The 21,219-nt window shown below is 35.6% G+C and overlaps 1 protein-coding gene and 1 long non-coding RNA gene across 2 annotated transcripts; one reads left to right on the top strand and one right to left on the bottom strand.

Annotated features, from left to right (window-relative positions):
• Positions 1–260: 260 nt before the first annotated feature.
• Positions 261–1,294, top strand: LOC142335088 (uncharacterized). The gene is made up of 2 exons (XR_012758849.1): positions 261–500; positions 881–1,294. It is a non-coding gene; the product is annotated as an uncharacterized LOC142335088 (long non-coding RNA).
• A 4,966-nt stretch (positions 1,295–6,260) lies between these two features.
• LOC142335087 (apolipoprotein D-like) lies at positions 6,261–18,861 on the bottom strand. Its single transcript, XM_075383430.1, has 2 exons — positions 18,524–18,861; positions 6,261–6,750 (listed from the first exon to the last, which is right to left on the bottom strand). Exons 1-2 carry the CDS (start codon positions 18,783–18,785, stop codon positions 6,425–6,427), a joined length of 588 nt encoding a protein of 195 aa, XP_075239545.1. The 5' UTR covers positions 18,786–18,861; the 3' UTR covers positions 6,261–6,424.
• Between the last annotated feature and the right edge of the window lie 2,358 nt (positions 18,862–21,219).

Genomic DNA, 21,219 nt, shown 5'->3' with positions numbered 1-21,219 from the left:
CTCGAACTTGTGTTTACAGAATCGGGAGATCTCGGGGCGGCGTGCCAACTTCTCTGTAGGCACAGGAAAGGTGCGGTGACCAAAGTACCTGCCAGGAAACTCAAAAAACTAAGCAATAGAGTGATATTTGATAGAAACGTGTGAATGTTGATAGGGGGGGGAGGGTGTTGTTCGCAGGTCGAACAAAGTTAATTTTGATGAAATCAATTTTGGCATGATCAGAGATGGGATATTTGTCCTATAACAAATGGTTGTTTTTCAGATTGAAGTTTGTTAATATCGCCTTCTGCTGAAGTTCAATTGCTGTCAATTCATCATTCATTATTCAGTATTATCGCAATACGACCAGCTATGTCTCAGAATAGAAAATTACGATTGTTCAATCGTCAAATGTACACAATTTTCAAGACAATCAAACGAGATATCAGTTAGATGATGGTGTTCAAGTATTCAATAGCGGTAATCAGGAAGAAAACGAGATGATGCCCGCTGTTAATAATGTTAGTTTTAGTTTGTTTGGAGAATGTGGTTTTGATCAATATGTACTTGTAGCATTTCAGCTGAAATTAATATAATGTTTAATGGCGAATAAATAAGAATATAAAAGCATTAAAATAAAAGCACGTGAATAATAAGGCGACAAGATTTCTGTGACTATCATTTCATTAGATTTAGTGAAGGTTTTCGCCATATGGCTGTTTTTGTTCTGTCGGCGATTCACGATTTCCTTATTAAAGTAAACTGACTCATGTGTACCAATATTTAACAGCTCAATTGATATGAATACTGTCTGACTGTTTCCCTTCAGCTTCTATGTCACTTTATTATGTGCTCAAGTTTTGCTCATAAACCAGGTTCTGTCTGCTTCGATGATTTTCAGGTGTATGATTCCCATTATTTCCCTTCACTGAACATGTTTGATACCCGAATGTTTGATGCCCGCACCTTTCCTGTTTCTACAGAGCAGTTGGCTGACCTACCCGAGATCACCCGTTCACCTTAACACAAATTCGAGGAGCCGATCCAACGTCATTCATCTGGTACAGGATGATCGGCGGAGAACTGGAACGTTTAGTCTTCCTCCTTACATGTTAGAAGGGCAGATTTGAGTCTCTGGAATGGGTACAAAGTGAACCAACACCTCCTGCATATCATATCAAGAGTTTACAAACTAGTACTGATGCATTAACTCCTTTAGCTCCATTAAATGAAAAAAATTGTTTTCACTTGAACTGTTTGCAAATTTTGTTTTATTATAAATACATGCTATCATGAATTGAGTGTTTCTTTTGAATACTTGTTTTGTGATCGTAGAGCGAGCATTAAATAGGGTAATAGAGATAGCAAGTGGAGTGCGAGGGAGCGTTAATTACCACTTGAGTAAATATTCTAGGGGAAATTATAATGCAATTATGCACAGTCTGGGCAAGAGTGTAAAGGCTTCACAGCTAAAACACAGACTTCGAGCGTCCATGCCAAGTTGAATTGCAGCGCGCGAAAGAAATTATGTTCAGGCAGGTGACTCATGCACTATGCAAAATTCAGACTATAAATTGTAATTTGGGACCTGAGCATAACAATGATCGGGATAAAAAACATAATGTTTTTTCAATTATGCAGAGCTGAAATCCCAAGACGGCTTGCTCCGGGATACAATTGATCAGTTGATTGATCGGAAATAATAGCGAATTCAAGGCCGCGAAATAATTGATATTTAGCAGCTAAATTATGCTGAAAAGATCAAAATATTGTTTCGATTCCTTCAATTTAATCAAAATTTTACAAAATTACAATTCATCAGATCTCAAAATCTTCCAGTAAATGCGTTTTAATATGAAATCGTTGATCAATTCCGATCGATTAATTGTGCTTTTTGGGACTCCATTTTCGTCAAAATACAGAGAATTTTTTTTTAAAAGGTGACTTAAAACTCCCAATTTTACAACTCTTTCAACGCCAGACAAAGTCTATAACCCAGGAATATAAGTTATCATGTTTTTCATTGCTAAACATCACAAAGCTCTCAATCATTAAGATAGCGGCGCACGTTTTTACAATTTAGTTACCTCATTTGACGACGGAATTTTTTGGAACAATCATGATTAGACAAGATTGTACGATCACGCCAAATCAGAGTCGGATAGTTACGAGATAAAAATTCAGAAGCAAATAAAAAAATGTCGTTTTTTTTTTCATTAAGTGTTCAGAACTTTTAGCTATTTGCAAACAAAAAAAATTATTGGTATGAAAACTTCGAATTGTACCTGATAAGATCCACAATTTCTAATGAATTGTATGATCAAATTATCCGAGTTGTTGGATGAAAAAACTAAGTTTTGGTAAATTATGGAACATGTTTCCACCCCTGGCTCAAACATGTTCTAAAATTGATAATTATTGAAAGATCTACATTTTCTGGCAGATTTTGTTAGTCATTAAAATCTTCTGTCGTTTTTTATTGAACTTTTTTGCCATGTCACTCACTCAGCTTAACACGCTATATCAAAACCGCTCTCTATCTTAACTTTTTTCGTAGACAATGGGTGAGGGAACTGGCAATTTTGGATGCTTCGTTTTAGACAGTTTAATAAGATCTATTAATTATTATACGGGATCTTTTACGTTTGCGCCCCCCCCCCCCCCCAGCTTAGTGGCCCGGACCGAACTCCAAGTCTATATCAGTACTAGGCAAGTCTAAATCCAAGTCTTATTTAGGTTTCCAGTACTGGGCAAGTCTAAATACAAGTCTTACAAGTCTGCCAAGTCATATTATTTGCACCCCCCAGACGCACGTGCCATATTTATACATAATGATTTACAATGTGATGGCGCGTGCTCTGTAATTGGGGGCGCATAACGTACTGGGGGTGGCAAACGGAAAATATCCATTATACGACTGTTTACAAATATTTACGTTCTACACTCAAGTTCTAAATATACTTAATAATATATGACGTCATAAGAGTGAATGGCGACATTTATAATTAACAATAGAGACATGGACCTATAATGTTCTTTTTAATGGCTATTATGTGTGTCTTCGTGCGGACAAAAGGGGAAATTCGTTCAGCTGTGCTTCTGCAGATAAAAGTACACAGCAAACTTGAAGTGTTTCATCTGATGACTTTCTTATCAGCCCAAAATTGGAGACATATAGTTCGTCCGTTAAAAAGTCTTATTTGAAAGAAGGTATCTTTTAAAATGCGTCTTAAGAATGACATTTCGGACAAGCTGACGTCGGTTTGAAATCGTACAAGTACAAAAAGTGTCTCCGATGTATTGATAAAATGAGGTCAAATTTATCAAAGAGATGAAATAAATTAAATCATGCGTAGAAATGATCGTTTCAAGCTAAATTGGGGGGGGGGGGGGGCACGGCGAAGTGTCAAGCAAGCGGACAGGCAAGCACCCGGGTAGGGTTCCCACTAGTATCCACAAGTGACATCGAGAACGCTGTAAAAGCACAAAAACAGGAGTCAGAGAGGTTATAGAGTGTGGAGCCAGTTTTCAGGAGTATCGCTTTAATTCAGTCTGTGGAGAATGAATACAGCCATTTTTTCAAATTCACTTTAATGAGCAAAAAGGGCTTACCGAAGAACGTCACGAACATCTGGGAATCATTCTGCATTAACTGCTGTAAGTTGTGATGTTGAATTCAGGGAAAAACGGCGATCGAGCACTTGAGCAGCAGAAAAAATTTGTCCAGTTGGTGAATGCTTGTTTGCTCTGACTTCTTAAGTGCCTAACCAAGACACATCACGGTATATATGGTTTCAAAGTTTATTTAACGGCGGATCTAATGATACGTTTTTTGGTTTGATTGGATTCGATTTTAAGAAAATATTGAAAAATTTTGACACCAAAACTCCAAAACTGACCCCATGCTCACTGCTTGATCGTTAAGTTTTACCTTAACAGATGTTATCACTTGACAACTGGTTACTATGAGTTACCATATTACATTACCAAACTTTTAAGCCTATGCCGAAGGTTTTCTATGAACTCCTCGAGAAATGATTACAGATCGAGCACCTACTACCTTATGAAAAACAGGCCGAGTCGACGAATGCTCATTGGCTTTGATTTTTTAAGTACCTAACCAAAACAGGTATTAAAATATATGGTTATAAAGCTTTTTTAACGGCAGATCCAATGAGCCATGCCCCGTTTTGATTGGATTTAGGAAGTTATTGATAATTTTTGACCCCGAGCCCCCAAAACTGACCCCATGCTAACAAAGTAACCAAATTAACGTTTTAATAAGTGTATTTTTCAAGCTATTCAAGGAGTCGTCCAATTGCAGTTAAAATCAGAGGGCAAGCTCCCCAGTTTCCATAGAGTCTAAATCATCACGAATTCGTAGTATAAATTGCCCAGAGAAAGGTTGGATTTCTCTTTGGTTTGGTATGAAATAAACTGAATAACGTTTCAAATATTAGATTTTTCCAAATTGGTCAAGCAGTCGTTTAATTGGAACCAAAAATAGTGGGCAAACTCCCCAGTGTACATAAAGTCTAAATCATTACAAATCTTTAGTCTTTTTATCTAGCCTTGAAAAAAGTTGAATTTCTTTTCTTTTTGGTTTGGTACGAAATAAGCAAACTATCGATTTTTTTCAAGCTAAACATTGATTGGGTTCATCGTTTTGTGTGTTTTTGTGTGCTGATTATAAAATGGCTTTCAAAATGTTTGTTGATTTTTTTTTCAGATTTGAGTGGTTTACTTCACAGGAAGTATTGAATTTGCTTTTTAACGACACTCTAGGCTTGGCGTGGTCACCGTACCCAACCTTGAGCCATGAACTTAGTTCAAATAACATTTAAAATTCTTTAAAGACATGTATGGTGCAATTGATGCTTTGTTTTTACATGCGAGTAGGCAGACTTTTTGTTAAAGGTACTCACCAATCTTTAGATGCACCACTAGTGTCCCACTAATGTTCCACTAATGTTCTACTAGTGTTCCAGTAGTGTACCACTAATGTCCCACTGGTGTTCCACTAGTGCACTGCTAGTGTTCCATAATAGTTCCACTAGTGATCCACTAGTGATCAGAAAAAATGGTAATGGAACACCAGTGATCCCCACCAACGTTGTTCAGCGAAATTATAGTGGAGCACTAGTGGAGATTAGTGGGGGGTCCAACTCGAGCAAGCCAAATTTAGAAAATGAGGTCTAGTGAGCCAAAAACTTTTGGATACCAGAATTTTAAGTTGCCCCTGGCTTCGTAAACGGGGTTCACAAACAGCGATTAATTTAATAAGGCGTTTGAAAAAGATATAAGTTTCCGAACTCTCAACTGAATTTCCTGGCTCAAACCGGGACTTTAGAACCTCTTAAATAATATTAGTACGTCATGTGATGGTGGTTTTGTTGTTTACTCATTGTGTGGCCAATGCGCAAAAAGTTGAGTATACATACTCGATTTCAACGGTTTCGTTCGCGAACAATGTTGTAAGACAATAATTGTAACCGTGTGTAAATACGAGCGACACTAGGCTGTTTTAGTTTAATTTTGCTTAAAAAATACCCCTCTCCCCTGGAATCAGGCCATTAAGTTTTAAGCTAATTACATGCTCCAAACGGTTTTGTTTCCACAAAAACGCAACATTTATTGAACTTTTCCTCTCGAAAATTGGGCACATAATGCTGGTTCTTAAAAATTGTGTCCTAGAAATCACAAGTCTTGTTTTTTCAAATTATGGGCGAAAATTGAGAAAGTTGAGATACTTAAGATCTGGCTATGTCCAGCTCGCTTGTGCTAACGTGCTCATAAATCGCGTTAAGCCGAAAGAGAAAATTATATTGTTTTTGTGTAAACAGTTCGGTTGTGATATATTCATATCAAGTCCATGGGGCCGCTGAGGCATCGATAAATGATTATAGCATCATTTATACGAAGAATCGGGGTGAAATGATAGGGAGTTAAGCAAATAAGGGGGTGAAAAAGCGGGACACCTCAAAATTAATGTGCTCGAGCGCGATAAAATTAGTGTTAATTTTTTTGGAGAATCAGATTCGCTTGAAATTCTATAATATGGTTCTTCTTTTCGTTGAGATGGCATCGAATTGATTGTGATCTCAAAAAAATAGAGATAACGAGTTTGAGCTCAAAAAAGTATTGAAAATTTTTTATTTTGACTAATAATCAACTTTAATAATGTTTATATTGAATTTGATGATATAAAATGATCGGATCTCTTTAGTTTTTCGAATTACAATTATCAGAAGAAAATATCTCGAAGAACCAAAGGACAGAAAATACCTTTTTAGGAGAGGGGGGGGGACTCCAAACACTGGATTCATGATTCGTGACTTAACCTCCCGGAATGACCCCCCCCCCCTCCAACGATCCAGGACCAATCTAAACTGGGACAGGGCTAATTTTAGGACGGGGGCAGGAAAGATCCGAACATCGACAACTTTTAGCAGTTGTACTGGTCAATGAATTTAACTCTCAACATGTGAACTCCCGAGGACCTCAAAATTTTGTTCAGTTTTTTCAGCACTTCATAAGGAAGTGTTTTCTCTCTGCTATACACAAACACGTACTCGGCGTCTATTCCCACCCCACAGCCATAAAACAAGGCATACTGGTTCGGGTCCAGGGCCACTAGTTTCATCTTGTAGTTTTTGGTCATTCGGCTTTTTAGTCTCAGGTTGACCTCGCCGGTCGGCGGGTTTACCTGCCATATATGGCCTTGAAGCTCGCCAGCTGCTCCAACCTTTTTGGCCACCAAAACCAACGGAGCTGAAAAAGTTCAACCTGCAACGTCAAACCAAAAATATGCGGTTGGTTTATGCTATCTAAACAACAAATTGTGGTTCATTTTTGTTTTTCATTTTGTTCATGTCCAGCGCTGCCCGCCAACCCATCTTTAATAACGTTTTAATGAACTTTCAATTGCTATTATGAATTGCTATGTCGACCCGGGTGGCTTAAATTAGTTTGAGGTGGTCAAGCCGAAAAAGGTAGCTAACACGATTGAGGTTTTGAGGGAGGAGAGGGCGGGGGAGGGGGGTGATTGAGATGTTCAATTAAGTGTCATCGAGAACATGAAACATTTCTGGCTGTTACGATAATTTGGACTGTCTGGCTTTAATGGGACTGGGTCCGGAAAGGGATATGGTTTCATGATAGGCTGGTTAATGGTCGCACGAAAGTCCTGCCAGAGACCAAAGTCTGGGCATAGTAAGATCATAGGTCTATTTTCCTTTGAGCTACTTTTTATTGTCACTGTTTTGTTAACTGTCCTAAGTTTTTCATCATGCTATCTATCCATTCATTGACATTGAAATTTCTCATAATAACTTCAGGTGTTAGATAAGGATAATTTTGTTAGCATTGCCTGAAACAGTGTGAAAGCTTTTACGTGATTTTTCATGTATTATTTCTCTCGGGACGTGCGATTTTTAATCTAATTTACATGAGGTTTCATAAAAGTTTTAATGTAAATTCAGAATTGACCAGAAAAATTACATGAAATCAGTACATAAATTACGTTTCCGTACTGAAACCGTTCATACAAGCTATAATAATCGTAATTAAAAAATTGCAGAAAAAATGCATGTTAAATATAGTAACCCTCTTCATCCGTTCATTCATGCAAAAATTGTGTAATTTTTAATCACAGAAGAAAATTTCTCTGTGTGAAATCACACGAGACAAATTTTCATAAGAAAAATCGCATGAATTTTATTACACCAGAAAAAATTGTTAAACGAGAGTTTCCAAATGAAAACCTTATTTAGGTTTAAACCTGTTTGGATTTTAAAATGACAGTGCAAAATGAGTCCAACTCAACAACAACCAATGCCTGTTTTCAAACAAATAGTTGATAAGAAGCTGGATTCGAACCAAAGTGAGCATTCAGAAATGCGTTTTTGCCGAGCATGAATCTCGCATACCCGACTATCATTCGTTTAGCACGCCAGCTCAATTAATGGTTCCTTTTAACAAAAGTTGTAATAAAGCTTTAATAATCACTTTGATGCTCAAAGTGCATTAATTTAGGCTCAATTGCGGATTATATGCGAAATCGAGCTACATTGTGTGCGAAAAATTGATACGTAAATTGAGCGGATGCGTGATACAACTCGCGCGAAAAATAGGTTATTAAGTTTGTACTTGTATTCCGCGGCTAAAATTAGGACACTTTTGCGAACACGGGAGACGATATTCCCTTCCATTTTGCCGGTTTCTGCTAAAGTAGCCATTTTTCGCAATATTGTACCACTTTCATTGTATTAACATAGTAAAAACGAACACGAGATACACACATCGCGCATATCTGCCCGTGACGATTTGGCTATACTTCTGCACTGTAATGAGCAAATAAAACAGCTTGCAAAATTATCCTTCTGTCAAAAATGCACTTCGGTGGAATAGCGGCTGGCCAACCATCAAAAGCTTGAGTCTTTACTATCAGGAAGAAAGGTAAGCATCAGGAAAATCTTGCCAGCCATTTTTATGGCCTATCAATTTGTTCTACGTGTTGTAAAGGTACATTAATGATCTGGAAACTATAACAAACAAGGCGACTCAGTAATGTGCGATCGCACATAAGGTTCCGACCCAAATGAGGAACATAGAAAAACCCAAAAATTCAAGTGTTTCAAAAAAAAATTGGTGTATGAACGAAAAGAAAGTCACCAAAGTAAATAACTCAATGGAGTAAAAAATGATGCATTTAAATATTGAGATATGCCAATATCAAGAAAGCGAGTCAAGACGAACGGCAAAATCTAACAACAACAACAAACATTAATTACATCAAATCTTTATGTCCGTTTTAAAAAACAAAACTTAATAACGAAGTGATAATACAGTCAGATAGAACTGAAACTAACAGAATAACTTGTAATTTGCCAGAAAAGATATGGGACCAGTCCTTAATAAGGCTTGGTAACAGTTAGACAATAAAGAATAAAAACAGTAAATTTGGAAAATTCGCTTATAATTAATAAAAACAATTAAATTCAAAGTAATGAAAACCATTAGAAATCAACAAAAATATCCCATAGGTTTACACTTACCAGTGCTTCTATAGAAGTGGTTAACAACTGGAGCAAAAATGGCGCATTAGATTGATGATATGTGCAAATATTAAGAAAGCGAGTCAAGACAGCAAAATAAAACAACAGCAACAACAAGAATTAATTACATCAATGTCCGTTTTAAAAAACAAAACCTAACAGATAAAACTTATAATAAACAAAATAAATTGCAATTCACCAGAAAAGATAAGGTAGTAGTCAATAAAAAGGCTTGGTAACAATTAGACAATAAAAAGCAAAAACAGTAAAGTTGAAAATTTCGCTTTTTTTTTTTAAAACAATTAATTTCGAAATGATGAAAACCATTAGAAATCAAACAAAAAATCCCATAGGTGTGCAATTACAAATAATTCCATAGAAGGAATTAAGAGTTGCCGGTATTCAATTTTTCACGCGGTTACAAAAAGAACATATAGGCAACAAACAAAAAATCAAATAAAATTTGAACGAAAACGATTTCAAAACCGTAAAGCCCTACTCTGGCCATCAAAATGTGATCAATTGCATTTTCTGCAACCAAAGATAATGTAGACAAAAATGCAATTGATCACATTTTGATGGCCAGAGTATGGCTTTACGGTTTCGAAATCGTTTTCGTTCAAATAGACAAAAATGGACAAGTAGACAAAAATGGAAAACAAAATGCAAAAAAAAGTAACACTTTAATTTTTTTCGAAAAGAAATATTTCCAAAGACATGAACGCCATTAATTAGAGAAAAAAATATATTTAGATTTGTTTATTCTTTCAAAAGAAGCTCATGAAAATTGCAATTATCCAGAATATGTCTAATGTCTACAAAAAGAACGTCAAACATGACAAAAATCAAAAATTAATTTACTTTTTTTTTCGTGTTGAAGCCAATAAAGTCAACGAATTCTTTAAAAACATTATATTGTGTGACACTAATCCCCTTTTGACAACAATAATGTAATAATTCTCCTTTAATTAACGAGACTAGATAACTACCAGACAATAAAAGTAACAAAATTGCGAAGTTAAAAAGTGTTTTTTTTTAGTTTGGAAAACAATTGTTTTCAGAGTCATAAAAGCTATGAGCGATCTACTAAAATCAGAATATCGTCTCATCTGTTCTTCCAAGAAAAGGCAATGAAACCGGGTCATTGTACAGTAAAATTTCATGCGACTAAAAATACAAAGAAAAAACGGCAGTTAGAGACAATTTAAAAAAATCAATTAAATTTTTCGAGAAAGTAGTGTCGAAGCCGTTAAAACCTATATCTTCAAGCATTTTTTTCTTTACTCCTTTTTGCTTTACTTGGAAAACCAATAATGTAATAAATGAACTGTCAATAACGTCATAATGTGACAAAACTAGAAAACGTGAAAAATGGGCAAATACATAAAAATTAAGAAAACTTGAAATCTAGTTCTTTCAAAGTCAGTAGCCAAAACTTAAGGCGTAAAACCGCAAAAAAGATTGAATTTGATTTCAATAGAAGGAAGAAGCATTCTTTCATTGCGGACAATTAGCTACAAGTTGACCAAAGAAACAGAAAAATAGAGGCAAAAGTTCAATAACTCAGTTTTTTTTGAAAATCAAATAATTTTAAAAGTCAAAACGACCATGAGCTTTCAAGTAATCAACTAGATACATTAACGTGGAGCTAATTAGGAACTCAAGGGAACTATCATTAGTGAGCTTTTTTTGAAATGTTCTGTTATTTAATTAAAGTAGAAGAGATCGAATTTTTTATGAAGAAGACCGACTGTTTACAATCCGAATTATTTTTGGATTATATCAGTCCAAAATTGGTCCAAAACTAACCCTGCTAATGTTGTTTGTACTTTAAGAACACTTAATTATTCGAATGTTATATATATTGATTTTTTGTTTGTTAAAAGTCAAAAATAGACGCTGCGTGTTTGATAATCAACGAATAAATTTAGCAAAAAACGGCGAAGTTTTAATTACAGAGCACTCTCAACAGAAATTGAAGTTAAAAAATCCCTCTTTTGAGTCTACAAAAAATGTGTTTGTGGTGTTTGGGTCTGTAGTTCCTGTAAATTTAATCAAAATGGACTAAAAAATCTTATTTCGTGCTGTTTTTGAAGACTAATTTTGAAATATTTAGCCGGAATTTTTGACAAAAAAAATAAAATTAGCCTACAATATTCTTGGGATTTTTTTCGTTTTTTACAAATAAAAATCAACATCACTTTTAAAAAATTTCACAAATTTTAGCAAAATTGGCGAAGTTTTATTCAAAAATTCGAAAAAAAGTGATTAAAATCTCGCCGGCATTCATTCTATTTTCTCAAAATTTAAACCTCGATAACTCCCTGTAAAAAACCAAAAATACAAAAATCTTTTTAATTCCATTTTCTACGCTGGACAAGCTTTCTAATGATACCAGTCTCAACTCTCTACGATGAATATATCGATCGGCCAAAATTGACTGAACAAAAAACCCGTTTGAGTATATAGTTCCTTCCTCCTCAAGAGGGGTCGGAACAAAAAAATACTAATGAGATATGCCTCTAGGAAAATGATGAAAATTAGAATCAGGTTCAAAAATTAACCGTATAAAAAAGAAGGCTTGGTAAACCCTGAAAAACGAAATAGTTGGTCAAAGCCAGACTTAGAAAAACTGTCTTAGACCAAACTGAGCCCGAGAAAAACTACGAGCAAATGACATGTGAAAATCAACTGCTGAGCCAAATCAGAGAGCACCTGAACGCTTAATTTATCTCACTCAACCGCTATAGACTCAATTTTTAATTATAATTTGTTATCTGCAAAAATCATCTCTGCCAGTTTGATTTTGATCTTCTTTTTTTTCAAGGAAAACCTCTCCATTCTTTTTTTTGCGTGGGTTTTTATTTTTCGATTATTTTTTATAAAAAAACTCAACGTTCAGCTGACTTAATTAAGCAATAGTTTTTTTCGATAAGATACTATAAGCACATTTTTTAGAAGATCGGGTTTGTTAAGTAAGCCACAACAATTGATTTCTTCAGGGATAGAATGAAGCGTTCTTAAATTCTAAAGCAGTACATTAACAGATTCGAAGTCGGTCGTTTAAACATGCTGAGACGCAACTGCAAAAAATCTTGTTTTGGACCGCCAGCAAACAAAAACGCTCCACAAAAGGCTAAGCTTGCATGAAACATATTGAAAACAAAAACAATCTGGAGGTCTGTTGAAAGAGCAGTGACTGGAGAACTAGTGTGACCTTCACAAAACCCCCAATTAGCTGCAACAACTAAAACAAGTGCTTGACCACTTTGGCAGTGAGGTAGCTAGATAGCAGCTGACTGATATCCGAAGAACTTGAATGCATGGCAAAAAGCAAAAGTTTTAAAATTGAAACTCAGTAGAGCTCTGACACTGCGATCACAAATTCAACTGATCCAGATCTGAAACAAAGTGGTTGTAAGTGAAGCTGACTGCAATCAATTAGAACCAAGAGTACAAAAAGCGAAATCAGAGCGAACAAGTCTATTTCTGAAGCTGGTGATGACTTTGGGGGTAGCATTTGACACAACGTCAGTAGAGGAGCGGAAGCGGAGGCATCTATCTAAATCCAGGCAGCATTGAGCTTTAAAACAACATTCTGTAATTAAAAATCAGAAAAATAAGGGTAATCGTGAAGATGTTTCTCAAATTAGGAGTTTTCTAAAGCAAAATCTAGTTTAGGTGTGTTGCTCAGATTCTCAAAAAGCATCACTATTGAGGTGAAATTCAAACATGACACAATCATTCCAAAACTCCACAATTTTTAAAAACAACTTAAAAAGTCTGCAAACCTTCAAAAGAAGAGTGAACCAAATCAGTTTACTTTTACTCTGAACAGAATGAATTATTTTGCCGAACCTCACAATGTGAGCAGTTCACATAAAAAATAATATGGCGTATCAGTCAGAAATGCACCAAAAAAAAACTTTTCGACCCCAAGAATTCAGCAATGCAGCGAATTCTTGATTTCAGTACAACACCAAGTAATGACCAGTGCTTTCAGAATCCGCAAAATTTTGTGATAACCAAGCTCTATATCAAGCCCAAAAATTAAGTATTTACACTAGTGGGTCACCCTAAACGATATCAGTTCCTACTATTTGTACAACGGGGAACACTATTATTAGTCAATGCAGAAACCAATCAAGACACTTGAACAATTACTCTGCGGTTACACCACACAACTTGAGCTTTGGACGAAATGCAGAATTAATGATTTCAAAACATCTCTTAGTTTTGTTTTCTTTCCAAGACGTTTAAGAATCTAATTCTGACCAGAAAGCATGTGCATTTTTTATAGTGACTGGTATAAATTCACGACTTCAAGGATTTTTTGCTAAAACAGATTTGTCAGCAGCTTGCAATTAGAACCAGCCAACGTGTCATATCTTGACATTTGTAAAATTGTATCCTCACCAACATCAGAAATCAGATCAATGATTGGTGCACAATTCTCAGAAAGCGTGCGAGAACAATTTTATTTTCTAGTTCAGTCCCTGCTGTCAATTCTTGTTAAGAGATCACAAGCTTGGTCGTTGCAAAGAGTAATGAGATCATTGTAGGACGGACGCATTGGTTTTCATCCCTCCACATTACTTTGAGACGGATTTAAACAATCACAGTCAATTGGAAATGTGAATGGAAATCTAACTATGGGCAGCGCCAATTCAGAATCCTGAAGAAAGCAAGCAAAACTATGCAATTTCAAAGCAAAAGCTCCGTCATCAAACATTAATGACAAGTCAGACCACAGGAGAGAATATTACCAAAAAACTTCCAACTTATATTTTAGAATTTTTAAGTACCAAAATGATAATGGCAGTGGAAACAGACATAGCGACCATGGCAAAGCGCTCTAGATGTGTTAGCAACGTCTTGCAATTAACTTATACCTGTCAGCTCCGCCAATTTTCAGCTCTAGGCTGAGAATAAACACAGTTGTTTCACCAGAACTACAGATGCAGCAATAATCAGACAACTTGTTCGCTGCGACGCTCACTTCAACTGCAAGTTAATCCCAGCCAGGCCAGCCAGTAATCCCTGCCATGGTACTGAAAGAATGCCTTGAGCATAGAAAAGTTTTTTGACAGCGGCACCAATAACAAGGAAATCAAGCAACCTGCACCAAACACTCTTCACATAAAGGCCCTAGAATTCTTGCAGTGCCTTTTTCGACGAAAACAAACAAGGCCGAGTGCCAGTACCATAATTGTTAATAGCCCACTTATTAGATCTCAATCAATCACAAACATTTTTCATCGTGCTACTGTAGTTGAAACGATTCAGATTCCAACAGATAGCAATGTGATGCTAAACAAATTAGAAACCCAATACGTTCACTAGAAAATGATCCAATCTCCTTGATTTCATAGAAATAAAAATAGAATACTAACAGGAGTTGATGTCTTTCTTGACACAACTCCGAGAAACAACAGTAATACAACAGTAAAACCAGGAACACCCTGTGGAGTCAACACGAAATCTAATATGAAAACGACAGGGATCATAATTCGAGAGTGCCACCGAAGAGGCGCAGCAGAAAGATAAGCAATCGGAGCGTCAACCCTTTCAATCAAATTAAGAGAATAACTGATGGCCCGTATGAGGACCACCTCCAATTCCTCGGACCTTAGAAAGCATGTATTTCAGTCAGAATTCTATCAAGGAATGGATGGAACAGGATTGAAACGCAATTGAATTTTGAGACAAACGAACTCAACAACGCGCAAGCGATATGAAGTAAGACTTCCCTGGAAGGACTACGTCATCTGCTCAACAACTTTTAGACTTCGAATGTTGAATTGTGTACACCTGAGGAAACTAGACACAAATTTTTAACGGAAACAGCGCTACTTGGCCGCAATTACTGAGGATTTGAAAATTGGACAAGTAACACCAAAATTTTAACAATAGGCTGTCGTAAGTGAACATAAAATAGACAAGATAAGCATAGTCACAAAAGCTGCCTCGAAATAAAGGGTAATTTTTGAACGATGCTGTTCTGACGGGTGCAGACTTTTTGTGCAATCTTTAAGTACTACTCCTACTAAAGCTGCAGTGTAAGCAGACATAGACATAATTTCAGGAATATTAATTTCAAAAACGAGGACAACCTTGCATTTCACTTTTTGTGCAATAAAAAAATCAAAAGAACTCAAGAGCAATCGGCTCATGTTGATGCTGCCCTCCACTCCAGCCTGTACCTTTTTCTTTGGGAAACTGTGTAACTTAAAACAGACAGCAGCATCAAGACGGCTCTGGTTTATTGCCAGGCAATTCTATTGGCAGACTTTATTGGAACTTTTTGTAGCAAAAAACGTCTCAAAGAGAGCAAACGAATCCAAAACAGTTCTTAAAGCAGGTGTTTTTTAGCCCTACAATGTTTCTCAGCAACTTTATTTATGACTCGAAAAGTTTTCTCTACAGTAAGACATAGTTACTACTGTTGTACAGAGAACGCAGAATTGAGCGTTAAATTTTGAATTCGTCGTCATGTATGCTGTTGTTTGTCAAACAAAAGCAAAGCTAAGGTGTAAAAAATATTACACAAAGATAGTTTTTCTCCAAAACTACATCCATGTTCGACCCGGGAAAAAAATTTTTACCATTTGCAAGAAATGCACATAATCACGGTTTCAATTCTTTCACATTTAGAAGCAATGTGCACATAACTAGAAAGGCGGACGGGAGAATGTAAACTCAGGATGTCATCAGCAAATTTAAAATGATCTAATCAAACTAATCATTTCAAAGCTTGAAATGAAAGAAGCAATGCTAGGAAAAGAATTGGCTGGTCACTTGGAAATCGAGATCGCTAATGGACTATAAGGCCTAAATATTCTGAACTGATAACACAGTAACCTAATCAAACATTATCGGGACTCTGTCTAAAGTGATGCAAGAAAGAAAACAACAGAAAGCAAGATCGCACTAATCGCAAATAAAAAATTTAACGGCAGAGAGTCTGGTACAAAAATTTATTTTGAGATCTCACGAGAATTTTTTTCCTGACTCACTAGCAAAACTCAGAAGATGCTAAAAACGGCTACAACAAACAAGTTGTTGCCTAGTACGTTTTTTTACAGCAATGGCCTAATGTGTGTGTATGGAGAACTGGATCAACTAGCAGTGCCCATAGAAAAGAAATCTACTTTAGTTTTTTGGTGAAAGACGAATAGACAATGGCATTGCTGATTTTCAAGATATTCTTATGTCGATTGCAAAATACAGCGTAATAGGAAACGTGTGTTAATATGGCTCTATTTTCAGATGTTTCCGTGCAGACAATGTGAGGCGTAAAACGAGTTTAACTTTTTTCCGTTTGTGAACAAAAGAGTTGACATTTTTCGGCTTCTTGCAATCAAAAGACCAAACAATCAGCCGATACTCAACTACGCGTCTGGTTGTTTACGTGCCTTATCACAAAAACACTGCATTTAAAAATTTTCAGGACATCTCAACTGACGGTTGACACATGGACATTTACCGTATTCTCTCAAAAGGAGGACATTGTGATGTCATGGTGTTGGACTACTGCAAAGACCTTGTAGGGGTAATCAGTCGATGAGATTCAAGTTGAAAGAAGATTACAAGCCGGAAAGGCAGTTTTATTTGTCTTCAATTGTCGCAGCAGAACATGCAATGGATCCTCAATTCTTTCTCTAGCACCACAATATTGCAAGTTTGCGAATAATTCGCTGAGGTGGCTATTTGAAGTTTGCTTTTTCTCCTCAGAAGCCTGATGTTAATGAAATCAGTCTGCCAAACAGTCTGCGACAAAACGGCAGAAGCCCAAGGCGTCTTCGATTCACGTCAGTGACGTCATGTGGAAAACAACTTAGCTGACGAGGGTCCACTAACGACAATCATTGTGTATGAGTGAAAGACCAATCAGGGGTTTCAAATCAATTCAGTACAGGTAAAGGCTGTTTTCCATCTAGTATTACAAAGCAACAGACACTATTTCTGGTCACTATTGGTCAAAATTTCTAAAATTGTTTGTAACTGAGCTTTTATTGGCTATAAAAGGACTGACCCAAAAGAGTAATTTGTTCTAATATCCGAAAAATCAAAAGTGAAACTCAAGTAAGAACTGTGCGTAATATTTCTTCAGCAAAATTGAAATTTGTTAATCATTGTTTAGATTAAAAGAAATCAATTTAGTGTTTTATTTTTGATGTTTCGCTGTGAAGTGTAAAAGTTACGTAATTGTTTATCGCCAATCTTTTCCTCCCAAATTTTTTGGTTCATAGAGTTTCATTATCTGTGGAAGTTATATCTCTGAGTTTAGTTTTCTTGACTTTTAATTGCAAACATCCCAATTCTTTCTTCTGTTTAAATTAACCAGCCACACTCAACCATTTTCAGAATTGCAGGCAACACAAAATGAGACGTGATGACACCATATATGGACAAAATGGGACAATACATACTAAAAACTGGATGTATACTTTCATATACAGTTGCAGTTTGCACTATTTCTCCGTCAAACTATTTTAAGTTAAAAACGAATATGCGATGTTGTAAATTAAAGACAACAATAACTAAGTTCAATTGTCTTCAAGGCTGGAGGTATCCGTCACTAACATCCATTCTTGGAACTTTATTAATGACACGGAAAACAGTTACAAAATTTGGTTACATAATAGGTAGTCATAGTATGTATTCTGCGTGTTTTCATTGGATGTAATTTGGAAGAAAATTCTTCAATTTTTTTACATCAGACAAATCAAAATACCAAAATTCTCAAGTGCTAAGTTCTGGGTAAAATCTAACCAGCAATTGATCTCCCTACTCCATGGAGTCACCAGAGAAAGACTTTACGGAATTATTCACCTATCATTTGTGCGCTCATTTCTACATAAACGTCCACTTTTACTTTCAGATTTCAGTCACGTTAATAACGAGAGTGGCTGACAAAATTTTCCAATTTTTTTTCACTAATTTCTTTAACTAACATAAGATTCCTCAAAGCAGAAATTGGCGACGAGAAACGGATATAGTGAGAAAAAATTGTCTCTCCTGTCTGCAACAAGCCTGAAATTTCTTTAAAAAGCGGTTTAGTAAGTAAATGACGTTAAAAAAAAACTTGTGTAGCCAAACTGAAACCTGATAATTCCATGTTGTTTGAACAACAAGAGACGTAAAAACACCATGCTTGACAAAAAAAATAGATGATGACAAAACTGCTTAGCAGTCTTATACGCTTTTAAGACTCAATTCACTTATGGAAAAGTTTTCGCTCCCTCTATTATAAACAATCGCAATCAATTTATGAAAAAAATTGTTCTGTGCTATGCAAACATTCTACGCGATTCAAAAAAAATGACTCATGACAGGAGAGCAAAGTAGTTTTTATGAAATACACAATTTTTACTGGAACTCTCCCCCCCCCCCCCCCCCCCCATTTGAGTTTCTCATACGATCTAAGTACAGTTTCATATAAGCCGTGACATATTTTAATCTGTGTCTTTATATATGTTACTCACGGGCCTCATTCGAAGTAGCGTTATAAGTGTCTGGCCACTGGAGGTCTAGATAACTACAAGTTCCAACTCTTTCGTCATGCCCGACATCCAATCTTTCAATCTCGTACCAAACACCAAGCATGTCACTTAAGTGTACATTTTCCAGACCTTTCAAGTTTTTGGGACATCTGAAGGGAAATCTGAAATTGGCACTGCTGGAGTTGAAATTCAGAAGAAAGAAAGCAAAAACGATGATGAAAATTTCCAAATCTCTCTTCATCATTTTATATAGCTTATACAAAAATACTGTCTTTGTCAAGTCTATAAAGTTCAATTGTTTAATAGAGAAAAGTTGGTTTGCGCAAATTTCAAATTCGAAGGTCTTTTGAGTTTGTTTATCACTAAACTCTAATGTTTATGATTGCATAACTATTCCATCTTTATACTCACAAACTGCGTGGCCAAAATGCTAAATCATGTTAAGATTCCGTCTAGCAAGGTTCGCGAACCAGCAAAAATCTTTTAAGACCTTAGTGTATAGGTGGGTTAGTTCGACTATAGGGCTGTTCTAAAAAGATATCTAAATAAATTGGCGTAGCGAAAGCTGTCATAGCGATGAACACATCCTCAAGATGAAGATTTTTGTCAAATTTTGAAAGTTAATTTTATTTGATTTGGTAGAAAAAAATAACACTACTTCTAATAATATTTTACTTAAAAGCAAGGAGCTTTAAAACCACGGTTAGTTTTAGAGACGCTCGTTTGACTAACCGATAACCTTGCTAGTGCGATTTTGGCAAAGCATTACAGACTAGCGACTCTACCTAATGGAACGTGAAATAGATATAAACACAAAATCCACAAAATGGTTTATTTTTTTGGAATATGCTGACCCATTTTGTCACCAAATTCTACATATTCTGTTTCGTGGAATACGATATCTGGAGAAAGTGGAAAATTGTGACAATATTTGTCACCATATTCCACAACTAGGCTTGTTTTAAAGCATGACGTAATTTTAAATTGTGGATTCTGAAGGGCAAATTTTGTCACCAATTTCCACAAAACAGTCAAATTGGCAATTTGGGGAACTTAGCGACAAAGAAAATCGAAGCAATTTTCAAGCAGTTTTTCGGAAGCCTTTTTTTACATATGCAGCCAATTTTAACACTTTGTTAGAAACGATGGGTGAAATGGGCCAAATGGTCCGTCCAAATTTGGCAGGGGAGCCATTTTGTGATGAGATCTAAAATTATGCAAAGATCTAATGATCTTATCTGCTATCTCTTTACTCATAGAGCAAGCATAGATTTTGAAGAACTCCATTTAAAATTTCATTCCCAATATGCGGTGCATTGAGAAAAATTGTGAATGTTTTGGAACGTACGATATAAATAAATAACCAAAATAATATTACCGTACTTCCAGAGCCAACTATTTGTGTTGTATGCTGTTGGCCAAAAACCTAGTGAACTTATTAAACATGTATGAACTAATGTTTTGATATCAATTTGATAAGAAAATGGAAATTTTAAAGACTGTTTCTCAGTCATACTTACTCTATCGATGTAATTCATGTTGATGATCTTGAGTATTTTTTAAATAAGAGACCACACTTCTTTGTACTAGAATTTGTTAATTGAAAGCTTTTTAGCAATGGTTGCTATTTTTGTGCTATAATACACCAAGAGCCAAAACGTTTTCTAGCAAATTTTAAAAAGAAACATAATGCTTGTAATATATTATGATGAAACTCCATAAACGATGGTCAACTTAAAAGTATTACTTTTGAGGGGACTAGGGAAGTTTTTAGGCATTATTGCGGTTTGGAGTGTTTTTTTTAAATTAAAGCAAAATGGAATTGTATTGGTGTGGTAGCTTTCTACATTCCAAAGTGTTTAAATATATTGGTGCTATGTTTCTTAAAAAGATCTGTTTACACTATTTTGACGTTTTAACGTCAATGATAAGTCAAATTAGAGTCTTGATTTTAGTCATGCTGAAGTTTTACAGTGGAGTCAGACATGACTTCCAAAAAGGAATGTTTGATATTTTGAAAGACTTTATTCAGAAAGACTGGAATACTCTTTTCTGATTGGATAAAAATGATATATTATCTTATCCTCCTTTCCCTCTATGTGTTTACCCATCTACCCTCTCTCAGCAGAAGAGAAAGTAATTTAGTCAGTACCAGTTACCATCCTGATATAATAATAAAGTATATTTCTCTCTCTCTACTCCGCTCTTGTTTTGTATTGAGATAAACGTTAGACCGTAGCATTGGGGCCCGTGCACCGTCTACTGAAGCTCAGATAGAAGAGTAACAGACTAGAGGAATAGAACTTTAGTTAGTCAGGTAAGCCTTAAGATTATCTCTTATTCTTGAGACAACCATAAGACAGTTCAGGAAGTATCCTAATAAAGGTAAGCTCTAGAACACGTCTTATCTGGTGCGACCAGTGCTGAACTAAATCGGGTAAACAATTATAATTTCTGAGGGATACAACAAAAACTATTGTTAGAAAAACAGAACGGATAAAAATTCAAAGAATAACAAATGGCTTCCAAATTTGATACACAATCAAACCATAATAATGAATTAACACCTTTTACTATCGCATATGATTGTCCACAAGAAAATACAGAATTAATATACAGAATAATATTAAATTTGAAGAGAAACCTCTTCAAAGAGACAGATCATATACAACAAATAA

This window comes from Convolutriloba macropyga, chromosome 2 (assembly GCF_964194025.1).
Source record: "Convolutriloba macropyga chromosome 2, txConMacr16.3, whole genome shotgun sequence".
NCBI classification, from domain to species: Eukaryota; Metazoa; Xenacoelomorpha; order Acoela; family Convolutidae; genus Convolutriloba; species Convolutriloba macropyga.
This window is presented reverse-complemented; position numbering and strand designations above follow the sequence as displayed.

Coding starts and splice junctions, on each gene's coding strand:
- LOC142335087 (XM_075383430.1), bottom strand. CDS start 18,785: ATGATGAAGAGAGATTTGGAAATTTTCATCATCGTTTTTGCTTTCTTT. Junction 6,751..18,523: donor CGCTACTTCGAATGAGGCCC/GTGAGTAACATA, acceptor GAACTTTTTCAG/CTCCGTTGGTTTTGGTGGCC.